Raw genomic sequence first — 22,113 nt, 5'->3', positions numbered from 1 at the left:
CCATGAGAGTGTTACAGAATGTCATGAGAAGAGTTTCATCACATTTGTGTTATCCGAGACTCACTTTGATACAGAAATGGTAGTCTGTGGGAGCACCGTGGTGCTTTTTGCCTAGGGTGACAGTGAAGATGTTGCTTTCCTCCAGGTCTGCTAGTAGCTGTAAATGTCTAGGCTCCTGGAGACAGAAATACTTTATAAGTCCAGACATGAAAGCGAGAAGCTGGCTGAAGGTTTACTGACCAGCAGAAATGAACACACTGAGAACACAGGTTTATTCTATGAAGATACATGAGTAGAAAATAGACTTGATGTTACCTTTGAGGTTCCCTTTGTAGAACAATAGAGTCCTGAGCGACGCAGGAACATGTAAACCTTTTTCCACGACTTCCTCCCCACCTCCTTCATGTACAAATGGCCCTGGATTTCTGGACAACTGCTGGTTGAAAGGAAGTTCTGAAAAAGAAATGGGAAGTTAGGAAAATAATAATTTTATAAGTGTTTGCTAGATGTTGTCCTTTTGTAGAAGGGCTCTCTGCCTCAGGAGGGCAATGATGGATTACATCAGAAGCTCACAAACTCCATCACAGCCAGGAATTCAAAGCTGCAGCAGACACCTTCTGCAAAGGACTTGGGACTAGACATTTGTGTTTGTCAAAGAACAAGAGTGTAATCGGATCGTCCTTTGGATGAAAGCTTTGAAGAACAGCTGCTTAGGAACAGTTATGATAATTCTTCTTATCGTGCAATAAACAGTATCAAGATCATGAAATAAAAGTACAAACATGTGTTTTGTGCTAGTAAAGTCTTACAGCATAGCAAGTCTACTACTGACTCTGTTAGCTTTGCAACGTGGATGTGCTATCTTCACAAATAACACAAGCCTGGAGAAGTTCTGCTGTGTGGTGGAGTTGCTAATGCTATGAGTTAGCTTCTACTAGTTGAGACGTTCTCTGACGTTTCCTGGACGCTAAACTGGGAAACTAGGAAAGGGAATGTAAGTTGAGGGCTCCCCTTAGATACCCTTAGCTCCCCCATAATTCAAACCCTGCTCTAAACCAACAACAGCCTTCCCCATCATGAGTCAAGATGGGTGAGTCCATGAATGTTAAGTGACAGTGTGACGTAGATCTGTCAAGATTTTCTAGTCCTAGAGTTTCACCTTCTGGAAACTCATTACCACATACAGAAAAAAAACTATATTTGGTGCTCTTCAACCTCCCTGTACATGACGCAAAAGGGCATGATCCTCCTAAAGTCCATCACCACCGCCTTGGTTTTAGATGATTCCTGCTGTTCTTTAGGCTCCATCTTTGATATGTTTCAACAATGCAGAGAAATCTGATAGTTGTCGATAGTGAGTATCTCACTGGGCTGCAACTGCTGATGAAAAACTGTGAATGCCATTTGGAAGGAAGTGTTAACATTTTTCAGCCTCACTGATGTTTCTGTGGGTGGAAAAAGTGAGAGAACACAACTTGGGAAGGTTTGGTGACCTAAGCGCAAAACAAAGGTCTGGGAACCATGATCCACCATTAATAACATAGTTGATAAATGTTTCACATGTACCAGTGTGTTTACAATTACAATATTCAGATTTTCTTGCACTTTAATGTCCCCAATTGGTCACCAACAGTTGCAGATGGTTGCTTTATTGACAGATTTGCTTTAGCAACTTCCAGCTATGCTTGGCTTTGTGCACCAATTGTCATATCTGACACATAAACTGCACCCAGACACAGTGGATGCATGAATTGTTTCTGCAACCAAAGACGATTCTTTATATTTGAAGGTTCCACTACTAACATAGAAGTGTTGGATGCAGCATGCTCACATCTTGTCAGCATTATGAGGATCTGAGCAGAAACCTGCATGGGGTTCAGGAGCAGGTGATCCATAAACCAGTATATGCTTTCCTTTAAGGGAATGTGACATTGAGGCATGCCCTGAATTCGTCGAGGCCAGATGGGATGGCAGATTAAGTTAATAAACAAAGTGGCAGTTAATAAATCTGATGTGGAACTGTGATCTGCGGCCGAAAGACAAACTGTTCCACAAGTCTCGTCAATATTTGAAGCACATGTTCCTCTGTGTTTTGAAAAGAGGAAGAAAAAAAGAATATCACGATGGGGCCTCATACGTTTTCCAACGCTCCCAGAGTGCACATTCACACGCAATGATAATTCAAACAGCTTTCCTTTTGGGCTGCTCCACAGTCATGTGCTTGGCTTTGCGCTGACAAACGGCTCTTGCATAACTCTGGAATATGGCAAACACCTGGATGAGCTGAGCTCGGCAAGCGCCCCGGCTTGGACGGCTCTCTAATTGGGTGAAAAGCGCTTGTGTTTAGAATAAGTCAAACTGTGGAAATTCCTGACATGAATCCAATTCATCTTACTCCCAATATAAGTCCAGCGCCACGTCTATACGCTCGGATGGAAGGCTGAGATAAAAGCTTTCAGTGCGACAGACGGATCCCAGTTGTGGCTCCCTTTCTGACATTCATTTAATGATACCAGAGAGATCTAAACCTGCACAAAAACCTCCTCAAAACAGCAAAGATACAAACTGACAGATACTTCTGACTATTAGCAAATTGGTGCAGGCTTCAATTAATGCAGGAAGGATTTTTTTGGTTTGGAATTGCTTGACTCCATCCATCACGGCTGCTCGGCCTGCGGTGTGCACACTGAGACAGTCACGTGTCAACAGGGGACTGACGGTAGTTATTACAGCTGGCTCAGACGAGACATACTGTCTAAGGGTCAGGGGTGAGGTATGCCAGCTTGATTGTACAGTACGCAGCAGGTGCTGACTTTGGAAGGAAACTAAACTGTGTGTGTGTCAAAGGGAGGAGGTGGAGAAGTGACAATCAAAGACAGACAATGAGGGAAAGGTGTGTACCTGAAGGAGTTGTGAGGGTGGAATCGTATGATCGCTTTCCTGGCACCACGCAACCATGTGCTCCGGGAAAAATGTCTGGTGGAGGAGGAAGGTGACATGTCAAAGAAACTGGGACAGTAATTACAGGGCGTGGGAGGTTGTGACAGATGCAGATGTCACGCAAATGTCACCGTTACAGTAGGCTGTCATAATATTTCACAAGCACACAAAAAGCTTTGTGAAAGGAGCGTGCCGGTCATGACAAGTCACATTACACAGGGAATTAATGCAATTATGTCAGCTTTGTGTGCTTCAGTGGGCCGTGCTGAAATTATGTTTCTCAGGAATTATAACTGTATTTCAATGAGAAGCTGTCAAATAAGTTATAAGGAGAACCGTACTAACCAGAGGGTTTCTGAAGAATTCATATTTGGCGTAGTTCTTCCTGAAGAGAAATCTACTGTCGCTGTTCATGAAGGCCTGGACCTGAACCACCAACTCATGATCTTCGAGGCAACGCTCTGAATAGAGACAAATAGAAAACAGAAGATTCATTCAATTGTTTATTTAGTGTCCTTTACTTTATTTATTTGTTGGGGCAATAGAATTTTATTTTTGTTATTCAAACATTCCCATATTTAGAAGAATTTTCACAAGACATTACTTTACCTTCCTCAGTTAAATTTGGCACGTGTAAGATGTAGGGACTAAAACGGTTGACCAGAATCAAAACGATCAACAAAGATTATACATTATTCTGTAATTTACCTAAAAAACAACAGCTGAGTCACCAACGTTTCTTGTAAGTCACGGAGGGAAATTACGAAAAACCAAATAATGAAACTGAAAGAAATCACAACTTCCTGAAGCCTTTAAAGCAGATCCTCACCTGTTTCCAATGCAAATAAAGCAACACAGTCATACAGTGTTGTGAAAATATTCACCACACACTTAACCAAACCACATGCACTTTTAGGTTTAATACATTCAAACTGGTGCCTGCGGGGGTCACAACTGTTGGAATAAAGCGCAGGCTTCATCTGCTTTGTGGTCTAAAAGAATCTTAAATTACACACACAGCTTTCATTGATTCATGCTAATCAAAGCAGCTGCGACTGCTAACATCAAGGCCAACGCTTCAGCATGTGAGTCAAAACAAAGCCGGGATTCAACACGAATGTGCTCAGAAGTGTGTCTTTTTTTATCTTACTGATGAGAAACTTTGAGATTAGTCAGTCAGCTCCAGCAGCTGTTCATGTTCTGTCATGTCATCCGCAAACGACGGCGTTTCTTCCACAGAACACTGAAATAAAGACTGGTACGCCGATTTTATTTAGGATATGTGAACTATAACAGAGCACCTCTATCTCAGATATTTTCTCTTTTTAATTTAAAGCGTCTCCTCCCTTTCGCTGCCCTCAGTCACAATCTCTTTACGTAGTCACGACTAATCTGTTTCTTTCCATTTCATCCCGTCACCTGATGAGTCAGACGTCTCTGAGAGTGTGACTCACCCTGGCAGCCTTAACTCCCTCTGCCAGAGCTGTTAACCTCTTTGAACTGACGAGTAGAGGTCAATATTACTTCTCCCAAAGGGACAATTCATCCTTTTCCAGCAGTGTATCGAAAGTGCACTGAGACTTAAACACTGACTACCAAATGAAGAACAGGGAACATAGACTAGAATGAAATATATATTTGCAATTGTTTTGTAGTTTAGGAAATTTGTTTTATTATTTTTAATGATCTTATTATTCTTTGTTCTAAATTGTTAAATGCTTGTATTTATGAGCTAGGTGAAATAAAAAATGTATACCTGACAAAGCTCATTGAACTAATAATATTTCATGACATTTTTACAAAAAGACTAAAAACTAGAAAATTCCTGAAGAAATTTTAAAAAGGGACCTACTGACAAAACCCTAACCCTAACCTTGTGCTATAGAGGCCAAATAATGATGCGGGTGATGTTAGGGTGAAAAATCTAAAATCATGATATTTGGGTAACGTTGGAGCGATCACCCAAATGTACACCACACTTCCCATAGCCGAGTGTTAGCATCACCGTTGCAAACGCATCGTTTTGATGCAACGTGTAGCGAATTCCTGAACAGGTTCTAAAAGGGACCTGCCCGCAGGCCCAAAACAGTGTTCCTGCATAGGTAAAAATGCCTCTTTAGTTGGCCTGCCATCTAACTAATCAATTATGTGCATATTTAATTGATTAGTGTACACATTTACAGTAGCGCACAGTTAAAATGAGCTTTTCTTCAAAGTTCTTTGCTAATGATTTCGCCATGGTAAAACGAAATACATGGAAAAGTAATAGCACACCTCCCACGGCCGGGCCGCTCGTTTTGATGTGCAATTTGTGGTGGTGCACGCTTCTGTTCAAGCTGCATTAAAGTCTGCAGAAGAAACATAATAATAAAGACAAATTCTCTGGTGAAGAACAATAAGGGCCCTTTGATAATAATAATGTACTTAGGTTCTTTTCTAGAAAATACTAATCCTGTTAAAGAGGTAGAGCTCTTAGGAATATATTTACACTTTCCTCAAATCTCACCAAAACTACATCATCTGGAAAAAGTCTTTACCTTCATTTGAGCCTTTGTAAATATCTAGTTACATTTACTGCAAAAACACAATAACATATGTGTCCTTTTACTGCACATTTGAATAAAAACTCAACTTTTAAGGCTAAACTAAATTAAAAAAAAAAACAAAAGCAACTAGTCTAATTGGCAAAAGTACCAGCAAAGCTTGAGGTTAAAAGTGCTTTTAGGTAAAAGTAGAGGTATAAATGAGCTACAGTGGGACACACAAGCTTTTTGTAGTATATGAAGAAAAACTTTCAATTTTAGCTGTGGATAAACGTGCTGCTGCTTCATTACATGTAATTTACTGAAACCTCGGCACTCTAAATACGACGAGTAGTAATTCCAGAGGAGAAAAGAACACAGTTGCAGTACAGGTGCTTCATAATAGAAGACGGCCTGTAATAGAAACAGAGACTGAGACAAAAAACATGATGTCATGCACAACAAGCCAGCCTAACTGTGTTTGACAGCACCGAGCTGGCAGCAGCGATGGGAAAAGTAAGCAGATGATGGATGGTGAAATATTAGGTTAGAGCTTTGGGACCTCGGTACTTTGAATAATGCAATATATTTTAGAAAAGTTTCCTGGCCTGACAGCCTAACAGCCTGCACGTAAGAAAAACAAATACATGAATAAAAACTGACACAAGTTGTTGGTTAAAACAGCAGGAATGAAATGTTTTTACACCGAGTCTCTTCCTGCGGTAAGTTCCACCGGCAGAGACGCTGCTTTGTGTAAAATTACACCCCTTCTTCTTTCCAACATCTGGTGAACTGTGCAGACTATATGAGCACAGAGCACAAGCTCAACTTGTCTTCCTTAAGTGCTAATAATTGCTCTCTAAAGCAGTTATTTTTTTTGCTTTTCTTGTACTTTAAGTTGGGTGAAACTTTCCGTTCTACAGCCAGCCATCCTGACATAAATGCAAGGTGAGAAAATATTTAGGAGTAATGTTTTAGTACTTTTTATTGTGTCACTTTGTTACATAAATAATGTGCCATTATGGGACATTTTGGATATTGTACAATAATAACTAATTTGACCTCTTTGCTTTTCTTCCTAGTGCGACTTTGCTCAAAAAAAGCCGTTAAGCACTTTTGAACTTCTTCTAGCAAACGTCGGTTGAATGATTCACGTCTGGTTCAGAGAAAGCTTCAAATTTCAGACTTTAATGCAGAACTAAAGAAACCTCTAATGTGGAAAAGAAGTGATGGTTTTCAGACCTTCCATAAATCATCACCTCTTACACGTGTCAATTACAGCACAAGATCCTCAATGTTACACAAACTCTGACACTGAGACGCGAAAGCTGAGAAAGGTTAGGCTGTACTGTTCATCAGGTACATCGCATCCTCTGAGCCAAAACCATCAATTACCACCCACTCATCCCTCAGCCTCTCATCTGCTGGCAACCTTTCCAGGTCCCTTGTGTAATTCTTTTAAAAAAACTAAATCACACACTTCACAGCAATTATCCTGCATTCTTTTTACTACAATGCATTATTACAATTAATCTTATTACAAAATCCTTTTATGCTACTTGGAGTTTCTGGAATAACCTTTGAACCAGGTGTTTTGGGCAGAAAGTTTTGTATCTTCTATCACCACAGCAGTCCGAAGAATTTTAGAGTGAACTGGTCACATTTTGTGTTTTTAGCTCGTCTAGATCTTTTAAAGTGTGTTCTTGTGAGAACGGTGTGAAAAAAAAGTAAGTGTTGCAGATAGCTCTCTGAACAACCTCAGTTTGTTGAAACAGAGATAAGTTCTGCCAAGACAAGAGAGCCAGAGTGAAAGGAGCTAACTGACTCAGCATTGCTCAGCTTGCCCTCAAACACACACTATCCAACAGCTTTCAACCAGGTTTCCAGAATGAAACAGGTGCGGACATTTTCGCTGCTCGCTTCATTCAGCGGCATTAGGCTCTGCAACACTTTAGTGGCTTTCTGGAATTTTACTTTTTAACACTGCACTAAGTAACGTGATTAAAGAGACCCTAATTTTAAAGTGTACTGAATGATCTTATATAATCTTAGCAATCAGGATAAGTTAAGTCAATAGGAATCACATAAAGCCTAGAGGTAATGAGCGTTCTAAAGCTAGCTATTGTTACGCTAACGAATAATAAATGAATTTAACAGGTTATCCTGCTGCACATGAACAAATCTGGTCTTCAATGACATTTTTCTTGTAAAAGGCAGTAGATGAGGCTTCTCCTTCTTGCTTTGTGAGCTGGGCGTCGGGCAATAGTGGCAGAGAAGTTAAATGCCTTGCCCTGTAATAGGAAGGTTGCAGGTTCGAGCTCCGCTTAGTCTGTCACATTTGTTGTGTCCTTGGGCAAGGCACTTCACCCTCCTTGCCTGCTGGTTGTGGTCGGAGGGACCGGCCACTGTTCGGCAGTGCGCCCCAGGGCTGCTGTAGCATGTGAATACATGTGTGAATGACTGACTAAAGCACCTTGGGGGGATGTAGAACCCTAGAAGGTGTTATATCAAATACAGGGCATCTACCATATTTACCATCTGAGGAGGCTCAAGAACATTTTGAGGAAGTGTTCTGGCAAGGACTGTTCTCATTGTAAACATCTATAGTATGGTGTGATGGCTTGTAGACATGCTAATAGAGGGCGGGGCTTAGAGGCACAGAGTCACAGGTCATTTACAAGTGCTGCTTCTCTAAAGAGCTGCCTGCAACTTCAGTCATGACCTTTCATCTAAACCTTACGTCAAAAGATCTGAGCAATTCCTTTAACAAACTTATGACCTCCAATTTGACTCTTCATTTTTCTTCCAGCAAACATTTGTTAAATAAAATGTACAGTATAAACCAGCCTCATTCAACAAAACATACTCTAAACATTCTTACAAACTTGTCATTTAACTATCTCTAATTTAAATTAATTTGAAACTCTTAAAGCAGCATAAGCACATGCAGGGCTATAGTGTTCAAAAGGGATGTAAGAAAATATCGATATGGCAATATATCATTATATTTCTTCCTGCGATATTACATCAATATTCAAAAGCTGTGTATCGAATTTTTGGAAGAATTTGCATGCAAAGATTTCTGTATTTTTATTTATTTTGGTGCAATTCAAACGCCGACCACCAGTTGGCAGCAGTGTGCAATGGGTTTTGTTTCCACCATCGAAATGTAAATCCCTCTATTATGGTTCAGATATCTCATGTTAAACATGTTACATCTGGACAGTTTATTGAATTTTCCTACAATAATTTCAGTCTAAAAAAATCGCTAATATTGTCTGGCTGAATGTATCGCAGCATATCGTGATACGTATCGCATGGCCAGTGTTTCACCAATACACATCCCTAGTGTCCAATGATCCAATGGAGGCTGTGGGTAAAGATAGCATTTCTGATTCCATCAGAAAAAAAGTAGATTATTTTTATTGCAGAGCTCCTTTGCATAAAGCTCATTCTCTTTCAGAAGCAGACAGCCATTTCTCACACAGCCACTGTTAGACATAGCACACTATAGCCCTGTGTGTGCTTATTTTCATGCCTGCGTGAGACTATGCGCCTGCACTGCAGACCCAACTATGGAGCCATGAATCCATGCATGCACAAGGCACACTCCCAGGAATGCACCTGTCAGTAATTACATTCCCTGTCTCAGCCCACCCATAAGCATGTGAGTTTCTGTGTGGATTAACGTGTCAGTTTATGCCTCTGACTTACCTAGCCCCAACAGTGGGTGGTGTTCAACAAGCGACCATTTGTTGTCATCCACAAGGTGGCTTTTATACACCAGGAGCTGGCACAGGTCTCTGGCTGTCATGTCAGCAGGGATCTCGACAACCTTACCGATGCCATCTTCACTGAAGATCTTTACGATCTAACCAGGAGAAAGGGGAGTTTAGCTAAAATAACCAAAGATGGTGTAAAAGAGGAAACAGTCTTTAGGTTTAATTCAGGTTTGAAAGGATTTTTTCTAAACCAACCGAAATGCGGGTAAAGTCAGTAATTTTCACCAAACTTTAAACAGAAAAAAGATCTTTGTCACATAGCTTCCTGTGATCTAAACATACTCTGGCTTGTCATTACTGGAAACAATGGGAAAAACAGATTTTCAAGAATATGTTGTAATTGTGGTGTTTGAAATCACAGAGAATTCTTCTTTAGATAATTTTTTCGTGTGACCCAGAAACAATTATACCATAATGTAGAACAGGCAACGCTTACTGTAAAGCCTGAAGGGCTAAATATACACACACAATTACAGCTTCTATAGTCAACAACTTTGTTTGGAACAATAACAAAAAGAAATAAATAATTTGATGTGTGTTCATATACATACACACACACAGACACACACACATATATATATATATATATGTACACACACACACACATATTTTTTTACACACACACACACACACACACACACACACACACATATATATATATATATATATATATATATATATATATATATATATATATATAAACTTTACCATGGGCTTACATTCTCTTTAAAACTTTTTCATGATCACTTATGTAAATTTGCACAGAACGTTTGAATAAATTGTGGACTTGTTAATAATATAGACTGCACCACACAAACACTAATATATATTTTTATAAAATACAAGCTGTAAAGTGATAAAACATCAATTACTGGACGTTCAAAATAAAGAAAGCTTTCTATATGAGAAGAATCAGCATCATACACCAAAGCGCGTCATCCCCAACATCAACAGAAAAAATATATCCCAAACATGAGGTTAAGTGTCCTAAATCGACTTCTCTTACGTGTCTAAATGTGGTGAAAATCTGGGAAATCACAAACCCAGTGGCCGGCTAAAAGATCTAGAACAGCCAGCTTAACCTACAGAAGATCCTTTCCTCGTTGGCCCAAGCCAGATTTCCGTCTAAGCCTTCATATGTAATATGTACAAGCTGCTGTGATATTAAAGAACAGCGTGAAATATTCTCTTCATTTGTTAGGCAAACACCAGACTAAATTATTAAAGAATTCAGAAATCAAGTCTCCATTTTCTTAGAAAATCATTACTTATGATAAAAAGCAAATAAACCAGAGCAGGTTAAAACGTTTCGTTTGTTTTGTTGCTTTGCTTAAATCTACAAAGGTGAAAATGACCCATTTAGGCATTAACATATTACACGTATTGCCTCCAGTCAAGCACGGCAGCACTTCAAAGAGGAACACACACATTGTAAAGATGAGAAGAACACAAATACTCAAGGAAAGAAGTGAAACGCAAAGAGAGAGAGATCTTACCTCCACGGCACGCAATAAGCAGCAGTCTGGGGAACGCGAAGGCATTTCTGGAGTGTGTCTGGCTCCTCAAACTCTCTCAAACACACACACACACACACACACACACACACACACACACACACACACACACACACACACACACACACAGTTACACACTGTCCCTAAGACAGGAAATCTTGCTGTTCTCCAGACCTTTCTCCACCAGAGAGGAAGGTAGAACTTTGAAAGCCTACAGCTGAGCTGCTGACAACATTTCTAATAGCATGTCTCTGAATCTCAAACTGACTGCTGGTCAAAAATAAAAATAGATGAGGATCAATCTGTGTGAATAAAAGCCAGTGTGTGTGTGTGTGTCTGTCATCCACACACACACACAGGACAGAAACAGTCAGCGTAGGATGGCAGCAGGTACAGTGCAGTGCTTCTAGAGCCGGCTCAGTCTGACAACTATCGCTCTTCCTCTCTTTCCTTTCCTCTCCCTCCCCCTCACAAAGGGTTACAGCCTGAGCCACAGGCTCCAAGGCACACAGAATCAAACCACACACTCAACAACCAATCATAAAGCTGCAGCGGGCTGATGTAATCATTCCCACACAGACCTAAGCACACATACAGAAACACACGCATACACACACCCTGAGAGCGATACACACTCCAGCAGACACACAGACGCACAGTCATGCACAGACACAGCAAACTTTCTCAGCCCTCCTGAAGCTTCAGTTTCTTTTTTAGAGCTTGATGCACGAGGGATCATTTGAGAAGGGTGTGGGGAATGGGGGGAAGGGAGAAAAAGGAAGGAGAGAAAAAGTTTGTTGCCTCTCTTGACTCCAAGTTTTTAAATGAGGGGTTGCTGACCTGCATGCATGTTTTTTCTCCTCCCTCTCCCCGCAGTCCTCCCTCCACTTCCTGTGGCTTAACTTTGAAAACCGTTTACAGAAAAAGCAAAATGAAAGTTTTTCTTTTTTGTCATTGGAGCAAAAAAGTGGAGACTTTTGCTGACACACACCTGCACACACACAGCCCCCTTTCCTGCCTTGCAAGTGTATTTATTACAGCATGAGATGATCTAAAGCTTTAACACAGTTTGTCTGGGGGGAGAATCCGTAAGTAAGTTCTGCTTGAAGTAACGTGCTTTTTATTTGGTATTCAGGGAGAGAGAGGTACGTGCATATGTGGGCGAGCTGCGATCAGGAGCAGAACACACAGACAAGCAGGAAAGAGGTAAAATCAGTAGAAGCGATCAAGAACCAACTTTACTTTTACAGAGAAACTCTGGAAAGGGAGGAACATGGGAACAGAAAAGCAAGAGAAGGGTGCATGTGTGTGCGTGTGTGTGTGTGAGACAAGGGAGAAACTGACACAGATGGATGTGAGAAGCAAAGAAAAGAGTGGGAAGCAGCAGGAACTGAGAGACGCAGTCTAGTGACACACTGCAGCAAAATGTGGAGTATGAATGCTGTCCACTGTTAACTACATATCTGACCTGCACAGCTGCATGCCCGCCCACCCCCTCGCCGCCACAGCACTCAGACCAGAAACACACTCCCAGGGCCTTAGTCAGAGTTTGTCAGCAACAGTGGGAAAGCCCGAGGAAGGCTGCATGCATCAAGGAGAGGGTCATGCATAAGGTGACACATTCAGATGAAAAGCAAACCCAGTTTCAGCTCATGTTCTTGTTTAGAGTTAAGGTTTTTTTTCAGATCTTGTGTAAACACAGTCACTCCTTCACATGACAATATATCAAGCAGTTCGATTGCATGTAGCAAGAGCGGAACAGAGTCCCGCAACTCCACAAAAAGCTGGCTGCAAATATAATACTGTTGAAATATAGATTACATAACCCCAATGCAACAGGCGAGAGATGAAACTGGCACAAGCAGAGTGGTGAAGGGAAACCAGGACAGAGTGTAGGCAGCTGCTAGGAGTAAAGCAGCACATTAAAGATGTAAGTGGCCACCACGAAGTCACCCACAGGTTTGTGCACAAGCATTTTTACAGCCCTGATTTTGTCAGCTTGGAGCTAAATGAGGCCAATTTATCTTTTCAGAGGGGAGGTAATTCTGCTCTACTGGCAGGTCTTTGCACAGAACTTTAAAGCTGTTGTAACAAAACTACAGAACAAGCTAGGTTTTGAAAGCAAACACGGTCACAGAACACTCATCCCTCCCCTCGGAGCCGGAAACCTGCGATGTCGGTGGAAACCAGTCGTCGTTTTCTAGGTCCAAACGTTTTTAGTTTTCCGTGGCTTCAAATGTTGTTTTTTTTTTTAGTTTGCTCTAAGGTTGAAGTGATAGCAGCCGGCTGTTTCTCCTGCTCAGATGTTGTCGAGCCATGACCCTCTCACACCAGTGGTGTTCTGTGGCTAAACATGTTAGTGCGTAATGAGTGGTGACCCCAGGGATGTGAGGCCACCAACTGGATGGGCGAATGGTTGCTTTCGGTCCAAAATGTGTAATTGGCTGAGATATTTACACAAATGTGAGAACCACTGTTCATTTTTTTACACCTTTTTTTTTTATTTCCACAACATATTTATAGCTATACTATGTTGGAATGTTGTTGAGTGGCATGAACAATTTTTAAGCCAATTTGTTTTTCTAAATATGTCATTGCAACTTTAAGCTAAATACAGTTAAATCTGATGAGCTCCACGGCGTTGGAATGAAAGGCTACATTAACTACTGAGATCGGACCATTTTTATGCTACTAATTGATTCAGTGAGTCGTTTATCCTCCACCTTTTAGAAATCAGAAGTATTTTTCTGTCGCACCTTTTTAATCTCAGATTTAGAAAGTTTCATAAAAAAAATTAATAAAAGGTTAAATGACCCAGTTTACCCTACAAAGGAATGGCTGAAATTCCAGTGCCACTCCTACGAGCCCCCCCCCCCCCCCCCCCCCCCCCCCCCCCCCACACACACACACACACACACACACAAACACACACACACAGACAGATGTACGGAGGGGAAGCGCTCCACACTCAATGACCCCTCCCCCAACGGACAACTCGCGGCAGCGAAACGGTCCGCGCTCGCTGCTTTTTTACTCAGATGGCATCACTAGAGATAGAAAAATGCTCTGCACCTTAAGCGTCTCCCTACTTCCATGATTACGGCTGGAAGCCAGGTTTTTGTTGGCGAATGCGCAGAGCTGAAACATATTGTTTTACAATTATTTTTGAACATTATTGTTTGTTAAAGTTAATGAAAGACTCGTCCTTAAGAAATGTTGCCAACTTTGAATCCATCTACATCCGTCCCCAAACATCACACTCTCTGACTGGCATCTGTATATAAGCGGATGTCTAACGCTATTGGCTAATGCTGAGCGGATATTTTGATTTGGATGTTACTCTATGAGACAGGAGCAGGCTTATACAGTACAGGGTAACATCACTGTTACAGATTTCTAAAAAAATCATGAAGGCTTCTTCCTGTAAAGATGAAGTTTTCCTCTCCACTGACGCTTGTTTAGTATGTGAATTGCTGTAAAGTCTCTGACACAAGTCAGTGACTTGATGCAATCTGGTGGGTTCCTTATATAGGAAACTTTTAACTGGCAAAATACACTGAACTCAATTGGAATGTTTTATTTTGTGAAGTGCCTTGAGATGACTCTTGTCATGATTTATATAAATAAACTGAATTGAAAACTCCTGATTGTAATTTTAAAGCCTAAACCGCTGTCGTTGGTGCTTCAAGGAGCCATGGAGATAACAGGATCCTTGTAAAATCTCTGTCAAGGTTCTTACCAGTTGTTCTAAGCCCAAGGATCTTCGAGACCTTCTGTCCAGGTCTTTGGGTTCATCATCCAAAAACAACACTGAGCCAGACAGTCTGAAGTCAGGCGAGGCTTCTCAACTGGCTTTAAAATTAATATGAAACCCAAAGTGAATGAAGGTAAGTGGGTTGTGGAAACTAACAGATCCCTTGTATTGCAGACATTTGAAATCAATGCAACTCACTTTTTTTCATTTTGTGATGAGATAAGTTACTTCATAGTGGTTTTTCATGCAGACATGTTGCAGTATTGACTGATTGATTTTATTCTAACTTCAACAAAATAAGAAACTAGTTTTTCTGGAAAACATACAAGAAAATAACAAGGAAAATGGATATAGCTATCAACTCTGCAAGTCACTCCGATGCCAAAGATGCAAAGAAATGACTGAGCGTATGTGAACCTATCTTTACAGATAAAAATGTTTCAATGCTAGCTCTAAGCGTCCAATTCTTAACGCAACAAAGCCGCGAGCATCTACTAGGTCATCTTTTGTGCGTTCACTCTGTGTTTTTCCTAACTGCTCTACTTGGTTCTTTTTTAACACAGAGTCAGCATGAATGACCAGAGAAGAACGCGGACATCCCTGACTGTGGGTGCTAATCTCAACAGTCAGATGATAAAGATCCGCTGAGAGTCTGAGGTTTCAAAGCTTGACTTCTTTCAACGTAATGCTTCTGTGTTTGCTGCCTTCACAAAAGAAAGAAAGAACGTCAGATGACCACACACGCACAAGCTAGAAAGATAATTTCATGGTTTCGGACCGTTTTCTTTGGGACAGAGGAGCAGAGCAACTGAACCACACTGATTACTCAGGTCGGATAACCGCCTGGTGATGTAATGCCTCAAGGGAGAAACTGAAAGCTTCAAGCAACAACAATACACACACACACACACACACACACACAATCCATCAGACACACAGGCACCCAGACGTGCTAACTCACACATGACCACTTTGGGATAAATAACCCTAAACTACTGAACACAAGTAAAATGCAGAATTTCACCAGAGCTTCTGCACATATGAGACAAATTCCTCACAGAGACACTAAAACATCTTGACAGACTTAAGATAAACTCAGTGAGACAAAGAGAAACCTGAGCATGTACAGTAACGTGTGTGAGCATGTCCAACAGCCAGCACACGCACGCACGCACGCACGCACACACGCACACACACACACACACACACACACACACACACACACACACACACACACACACACACACACACACACACCATCTCTGTGAGTGTTGTCTCCTGGTCTATAAATAGTTCCACTGATATTACGTTCACATTACACGCCATTACATCAGATAGGAGTTGCTAAAAGACTATTAGCCATTAGGCATACGATCCTGCACTCACATCAGGAGCCATTACCTACGAGTGATGTGAAGCTTTGAGAGCAACCTGGATGGCAGCTGTGCTGGTGAGAGGAGTCGCTGGTGACATAGTGGAGGAATAATGTGGCCCCGGTTTGTCCCAAACAATGCATTTTAAATAAAGTCTCCAGGGTTGAGGCCAGTTCTTGTGTAAAATTTCTCTGGAAAACTGAAACAAAACAGAATTGTTTTCCTATGAAACTATGCAGGGACTTTCTTGTCCTGAGTTTAGTTTCAGTTATGTAAGATTAGAGCGGACTCAAGCTCTTAGCGCCTCAGCCATCCATTACTTTAGCTTCTGCCTGACAGAGTCATACGTTTGACACCTTGAGCTAATCTACTGAGATTTCTTCACTCACACAGATGGGGAAAAAGTTTTATTAAGTGCAGATTAGACTTAGCTTGTTAAAGTAAATACTGCAGTTTCTTATAAGAAATCAACACAATGCTGGTGAGTCTACAAACAATACTTACTAACATTAGTCTGAACCAAAGGATTTCAGTAAAAGTTTAAAGGAAACATTTTAATTCTTTTAAAGTTATAATGGGCTGGGGTGGGGGGGGGGGGGGGGGGGCTGTCTCAGCATATGCTAATTTTCCTTATTGTGACATCCAAATTTGGGACAATTAAGAAGTGGCCCATAGAAGAATATAATTCATGAGAGCAACACAAAAACTGCAAACAGTTAGTTTTGCATAGCATATCCCCTTTGAGGCATCAAAAACCACTATTAAAAGTTGCATCACACTATTCCATGCTGAATTACAATTCAAAGCAGCAGATCATGAAGATGGACAAAACTTACAACTGAATCTACACACTCTATGTGTACTTATCTAATTTTGAAGTGAAAAAATGGACAAATATTAAATAATTAGACTTATTCTCTATTCTTTCACGATAACCCCTAAAAAACATTTAATTGAAAAATCTTAAGTATTTATTCTGCTGTTGTTCTCAGATTCCCTTACATATTCTTCTCACAGGTCATCAGTTTAGCAAAGGCATATCATAATGATTTAGCTCAACAGCCACGTCTGTGTTTTCTAAACCTTTACACTGAAAAGAAGTGGAGCCCTTAATAGGCTGATTTGGCTCACACAGCCCACCAAGGCCCTGTCTATCCCACTAACAAGTCCCCTCCATAAAAGCCCCTGTGACTGTAATGTGGTGCTGTGTGTGGTCCAGGCTCCTCCTGGAAATGTACCAGATGATGAGCTGGATACACAAAACCCTGAATGAGCCTCGGACAATCGGCTGTCCCCACTTAACGCCTGCAGTCAGCAGGGGTGGGAGGCTTTGGCTAAGAAAACTCTGCTGACTCATGAGGAGGACCCAGTGAACTGTACCTTGTCATCTAATTACAGCGTCAAATTAAGAACTAAGATCTAGAAGCTTATCTGGGCCCAGTGAACCAAAAGCAGGAAGTGTGGTGACGTTCTTCAAATGCTCTGATTAGATAAAATCATAAACTGTATACGAGGATCTTAATTCTTGGTTCACTAACTTTCCGGCAATATGTTTTCAAACTAGAGGACTTAATTACACTAACATCATCCCAAAGAGGCAAAACAGGTTTGAAAGGAGGAGGAAGAGATGAAGGTTTTAATGAGAATGTAGAGGAATGTATGAGAAATGGACTCTCAAGTACAATGGGAAGCTGCCACCCATACTGCCAAGCTACTGTGCAGCCATTCATCACACTGGACACTGTATCAGAGCTGAGTCTGTCTGAAAACAAAGGAGTTTTAACACAATCAGACTCACAGAGTTCTGTAGGTTGGACGGTTCTGGAAAACAAGCCAGGTCAAATTTAAGTAGCAATCAAGGTCACAACATGCAGAAATCCACGTCATATTTTTGGTCAAGCTGCACATAACTTTAAAGGAGCAATATGTAAGAATATAACTGCGAAATAAGCACAAAACAGTCTGATTTCTCAATCATGTTGGAAGGAAGGTTTTACTGAAACAGATTTCATTGTCAGCCGGCTGGGGGGGGGGGGGGGGGGGGGGGGGGGGGGCAAATTTTCTCTTAAGAAAAGAGCAAAACAATAAATGTAGATACTGTTTACACTTTGTTTACACACCTGCAGAGCAAATGTTTGTAAATCAACACCGGCAGCCAAAAAGCTCCAGAGTTGTTTAAAGAACCAAAGCCAGCAAACACCCAGAAGTTATCAGGATCTTTTTGTTTCACTCTAATTTTGGGTGAAGCAGGCCAGAGGCTAACATTGAGCTAACAATGCCAGAACTTGGTAGTAACTGTTAATGTGATCATGACACCCCCTCGGTTGTGCCAAGGAATAAAAAGCATTCATAAGTCTGGCATTGTGGTAATATTACTACCAAGCGAGGCGGCACAAATGCTTTTATAACAAACTGTGGCGGCAGTATTACACTCTTCCGGCATGGTGTGTCTTCTAAAAAGGGCTATTCAGAAATATAACTGCAAGCTAACAGCAAGAAAGCAAACAACTGCACTTCCTCCAATGCTGGAGAAACATTACCGTAATAAGTTAATTAAGTGCTCCCTAACATGAAACACTCAAGAGGGTTAACACCAGATATGACAATGTATTTATCTACTTATTAATTTAATGTATGACATGTCTTTGCTTGTCATCTAGATATTTCTGGTGCTAATCCATAACTGGAAACAGCCATGAAACTCACAGAACGGCAATGAGAAAGTGATGTTAAAGCTTAGTTAAATGGACTGCAGTAACCACATCAGACAACCAGATGTCATTCTTACATATTAAACATTTAAGCAATTTACAGAAAATCCAGTGAAGCTAATATAATTACTTTAAAGTTAAAGACTAAGGGTCATTTGTTGTTAATAAAATATTAAGAAACTAATAATAGCGTGTACATCAACTCTTTAACATTTAGAGTCTACATAATCCAAGGTGGTCATCACAGTCGGCTAACCTCAGAAGTAACAAACATGACTGTTAAATGAGCTAAAGTCAGATGAGCTAGATGCGGAGTCATTCACATTGCTTTAATATCTCACTTCAGCTGTGATTTTGTTTGATGTTTTTTTTTAGATCAAGCAAAGCAGCATACATTCTCAACTTCCTTCCTAGGCATTATATTGTTTATGTTTTTGTTTGCTTTTCCCTCTACAACCCAGAAGGCTTAAATGAGCATCAAACACCAGACAACGAAAGTGCTGCTGATCCACAACCACTGTCTAATTACAGCAAGGGGACAAAAGGAGAAGGCAAAAAATTGTGCAAACAAAAAATGACTAGACTGACCAGATTTTGTAGATAAATTAGAAATGGGTCACTTGCTGTGTGACAGAAACAGTTGCTCTGAGGTCACATTTTATGTTTTGCTGACATTCAAGGGCATACCTGATAACGTTTTTAAACTTCTGCGACTGGAAATGCAAAAATATCCCAATATGAACTAAATATGAGATAAAAAAATACTGAATGGCAGTTGTTATTGAACTTTTATTGCTTTAAACCTGATCATATAATTTAGCATCAGTTGTACTTTCTGTACTTACTTAATTACAGCTTCCACATGCAGTACCTTTCTTCTAAGTATGAAATGAATGTAATTAGGACATTATTTTAAATATAACCACAACTTGAATAAGTTTTGAGATATATTTTCACTATCTGCCCATATCTATTGTCTCAATTTAAAGACTTGATGGCTAATTTTAAGGACCATTCAAGTAAGGAAATTTGAAGAGGAGACATAAAGTCCTGTTAAAGAAGATGATTATTTTTATAATTTTTTTCTACAGCTTTTTTTTTTTTGTTTAATCTTTTGCTTGAGAAGTTGAAATGTAACAACAGTTTGACTAACTTTTCCCAACTTTAAATGTGTGTTTTTGAGGTAATTTGGGACATTATCTACATTTCTGTTTGCTCTTCTTCCTACTTCTTTTTGCTTTTTCACAGCAGCAGTTTCAGAAATCTGAGTTGTCCTACTTTTCCCAGACAGACTTAGAGAGAGAGAACAAACTGAGAAAAGGGCAAAAAGAGAGAGGGAACTGCAGCCTCCATGACCTACATGACTCCTAAAGCTGTGTTCAGCTCTGGCCAGATGAAATGCCAACAGGCTGCAGCAACACAGCTGTCTTTGTGGAACACCTGAAAGGATGCAAGCCTCGGTCGGCATTTGTATATGCAAAACAGGAACTCTTTCTCAAATAAAAATAATTCACACGTCAGAAGAGACTGTGCACTTTTTATTTTGTGACTATTTTATGACAGTTGTGACACTTTTTAGGTTCGGAAAGGCTGCAGCTTAGCTCCAAAATAATTCAAAAGACAACCCAATTAAAACCCATCTTATGCTGATACAATTGATGAAATGCAGCTACTTACCAGGGAGGTCATTCAAATAAAAGATGCTCCTCAGAAAAATTTTAATATTCTTATATAGTTTCCACAGCAGTTATGTGCATTAAACTTTCTTAAACGCTACAAAAAGTAGGTTTTGACAAGATTCCTGTGATGCGGGACACATCGTAACACGGCGGAGATGATATTTTATATTGTAATTCTAAACGCCAAACAATTTTTGCAATTTCCAAGACTGAATTAAACTAGAAAACTTATCAGGCCAGACACTTCCAAGACACAACCAATATTATAGAAGAAGTAGAAGAAATTATCTTTTCTATAGCGCCTCTCAAGATAAAAATCACGAAGCGCTTAATGCAAAATCTCGTTTTTTTAATCTTAGTTTGTCTTACCAAGCAGAGTTTCAATTGCACCACACAAAAGGAAATGCAGTAAATGTTTGAATGTAAAATCTCATTAAAAATGAGAATGCTGTTTTTAAAGAGACAATGCATCATTTTTACCTTTAATCTCTGTAAATATCCTTCGAGACGTTGACAATTAATAATATTATGTCCAGTTGTTGAAAAATATTGGCAGCTTCATATCATATAACCATAAAAATCGGGTCTAAAGTACATAGGGTGTGGGTCTAGTATCTTTGGGGGAGGCCCTATCAGACGCCATGCTTCCTTCTGGTCGGCTCAGGGTCCTACACTTATTGATGAAGTCACACTAGATGATTGGCTGGACAGACGACTTTTAGAAGTTATGTTGCAACATTCAACAAACATTTAAGAAACTCAAATTTAATAATAAAACTACGAAACTCTTTCCAATGCATGTGTGAAAGAACAGAATCGAAAAAGAGATTCAATATATTTTGACCAAGCAGTATTTCCGTAGTATGATGATGTCATCAGCAGGCGCACGACCCCAAGCAGATCTGGAAACTACAACACCATAAAACTACAATCAGTAGTTCCATTCTCTCGATGGAACTAACTGAAGGACCATCAAAGTCTGAGGAGTCACACCGAAGTTGCATGCTGTCTGCTCCACAGGTAACAACATTCACCGTAATGGTTTTTTGAACCAGCAACAGTCATAGCGATATGATGCATGATCTAAAACTACCCTGAAATGTATGCATGTACTGTCCCTGTCATTAGGAAACTATACATGGTCACTGTATCTATTGATTCAGTATCATAACAGAAAATATATTGTAATAATTAATACATCATATATGCCCTACACCAGGCCTATTCAATCCCGGGCCTCGAGGGCCGGTATCCTGCATGTTTTAGTGGTTTTTCTGCTCCAGCACACTAAATTTAGTGGCTAAATCACCTCTGCAGCAGCTCATCAGGTTCTGCAGATGCCCATTAATCACCTGCTGATTGAAATCAGGTGTGTTGAAGCAGGGTTAAAACCAAAATGTGCTGGATACTGGCCCTCCAGGCCTGGAATTAAATAGTCCTGCCCTACACGCTACCAAGAAATGTAAAGAGAAGTGGATCCAGTTTTATTTTGGAACAAAATAAAAAGTCTATAAGATTGAAGCAACATACTATACCACTGACTCCTGGTTTGACACTTCATGACTTTTTAGTAACATTAAATATTTGTTTGACATTTTTACGCGACTGCTGCAGGACTTGCCAAGGATAAAGCTCAAACGGGTACAGCCGAAAATGCGGACGACCTCTAAGATGATTTAGAGCTAGCATGTATATTGCTATGATGCTAGCCATAAAGATCTGGTGCTGAAGAGCTCTAAAGGGGTAGCGTGTGGGCTGAATTTTCTGTGTTGACCGTTATTCTCTGTAGGTCTGGCAGCGATTACTTAAAAATACCATACCATACTATACCATACCAT

The 22,113-nt window shown here is 40.3% G+C and overlaps 1 protein-coding gene across 4 annotated transcripts in view; it reads right to left on the bottom strand.

Annotated features, from left to right (window-relative positions):
• grb10b (growth factor receptor-bound protein 10b) overlaps positions 1-22,113 on the bottom strand; it is a 98,942-nt gene that overhangs the window by 7,343 nt on the left and 69,486 nt on the right. For 3 of the 4 annotated variants that reach the window (XM_015949152.3, XM_015949153.3, XM_070550811.1), the window contains 5 exons: positions 9,177-9,333; positions 3,286-3,401; positions 2,902-2,976; positions 316-453; positions 65-175 (listed from right to left, as the gene is read on the bottom strand). In XM_015949152.3, the coding sequence (XP_015804638.1) occupies positions 65-175; positions 316-453; positions 2,902-2,976; positions 3,286-3,401; positions 9,177-9,333 (597 nt within the window). Of the gene's footprint in view, positions 1-64; positions 176-315; positions 454-2,901; positions 2,977-3,285; positions 3,402-9,176; positions 9,334-10,740; positions 13,636-22,113 lie in introns of those variants that run through there. The other variant, XM_015949154.3, reaches the window with a different exon arrangement.

Source organism: Nothobranchius furzeri, chromosome 5, assembly GCF_043380555.1.
Source record: "Nothobranchius furzeri strain GRZ-AD chromosome 5, NfurGRZ-RIMD1, whole genome shotgun sequence".
Lineage (NCBI taxonomy): Eukaryota > Metazoa > Chordata > Actinopteri > Cyprinodontiformes > Nothobranchiidae > Nothobranchius > Nothobranchius furzeri.
This window is presented reverse-complemented; position numbering and strand designations above follow the sequence as displayed.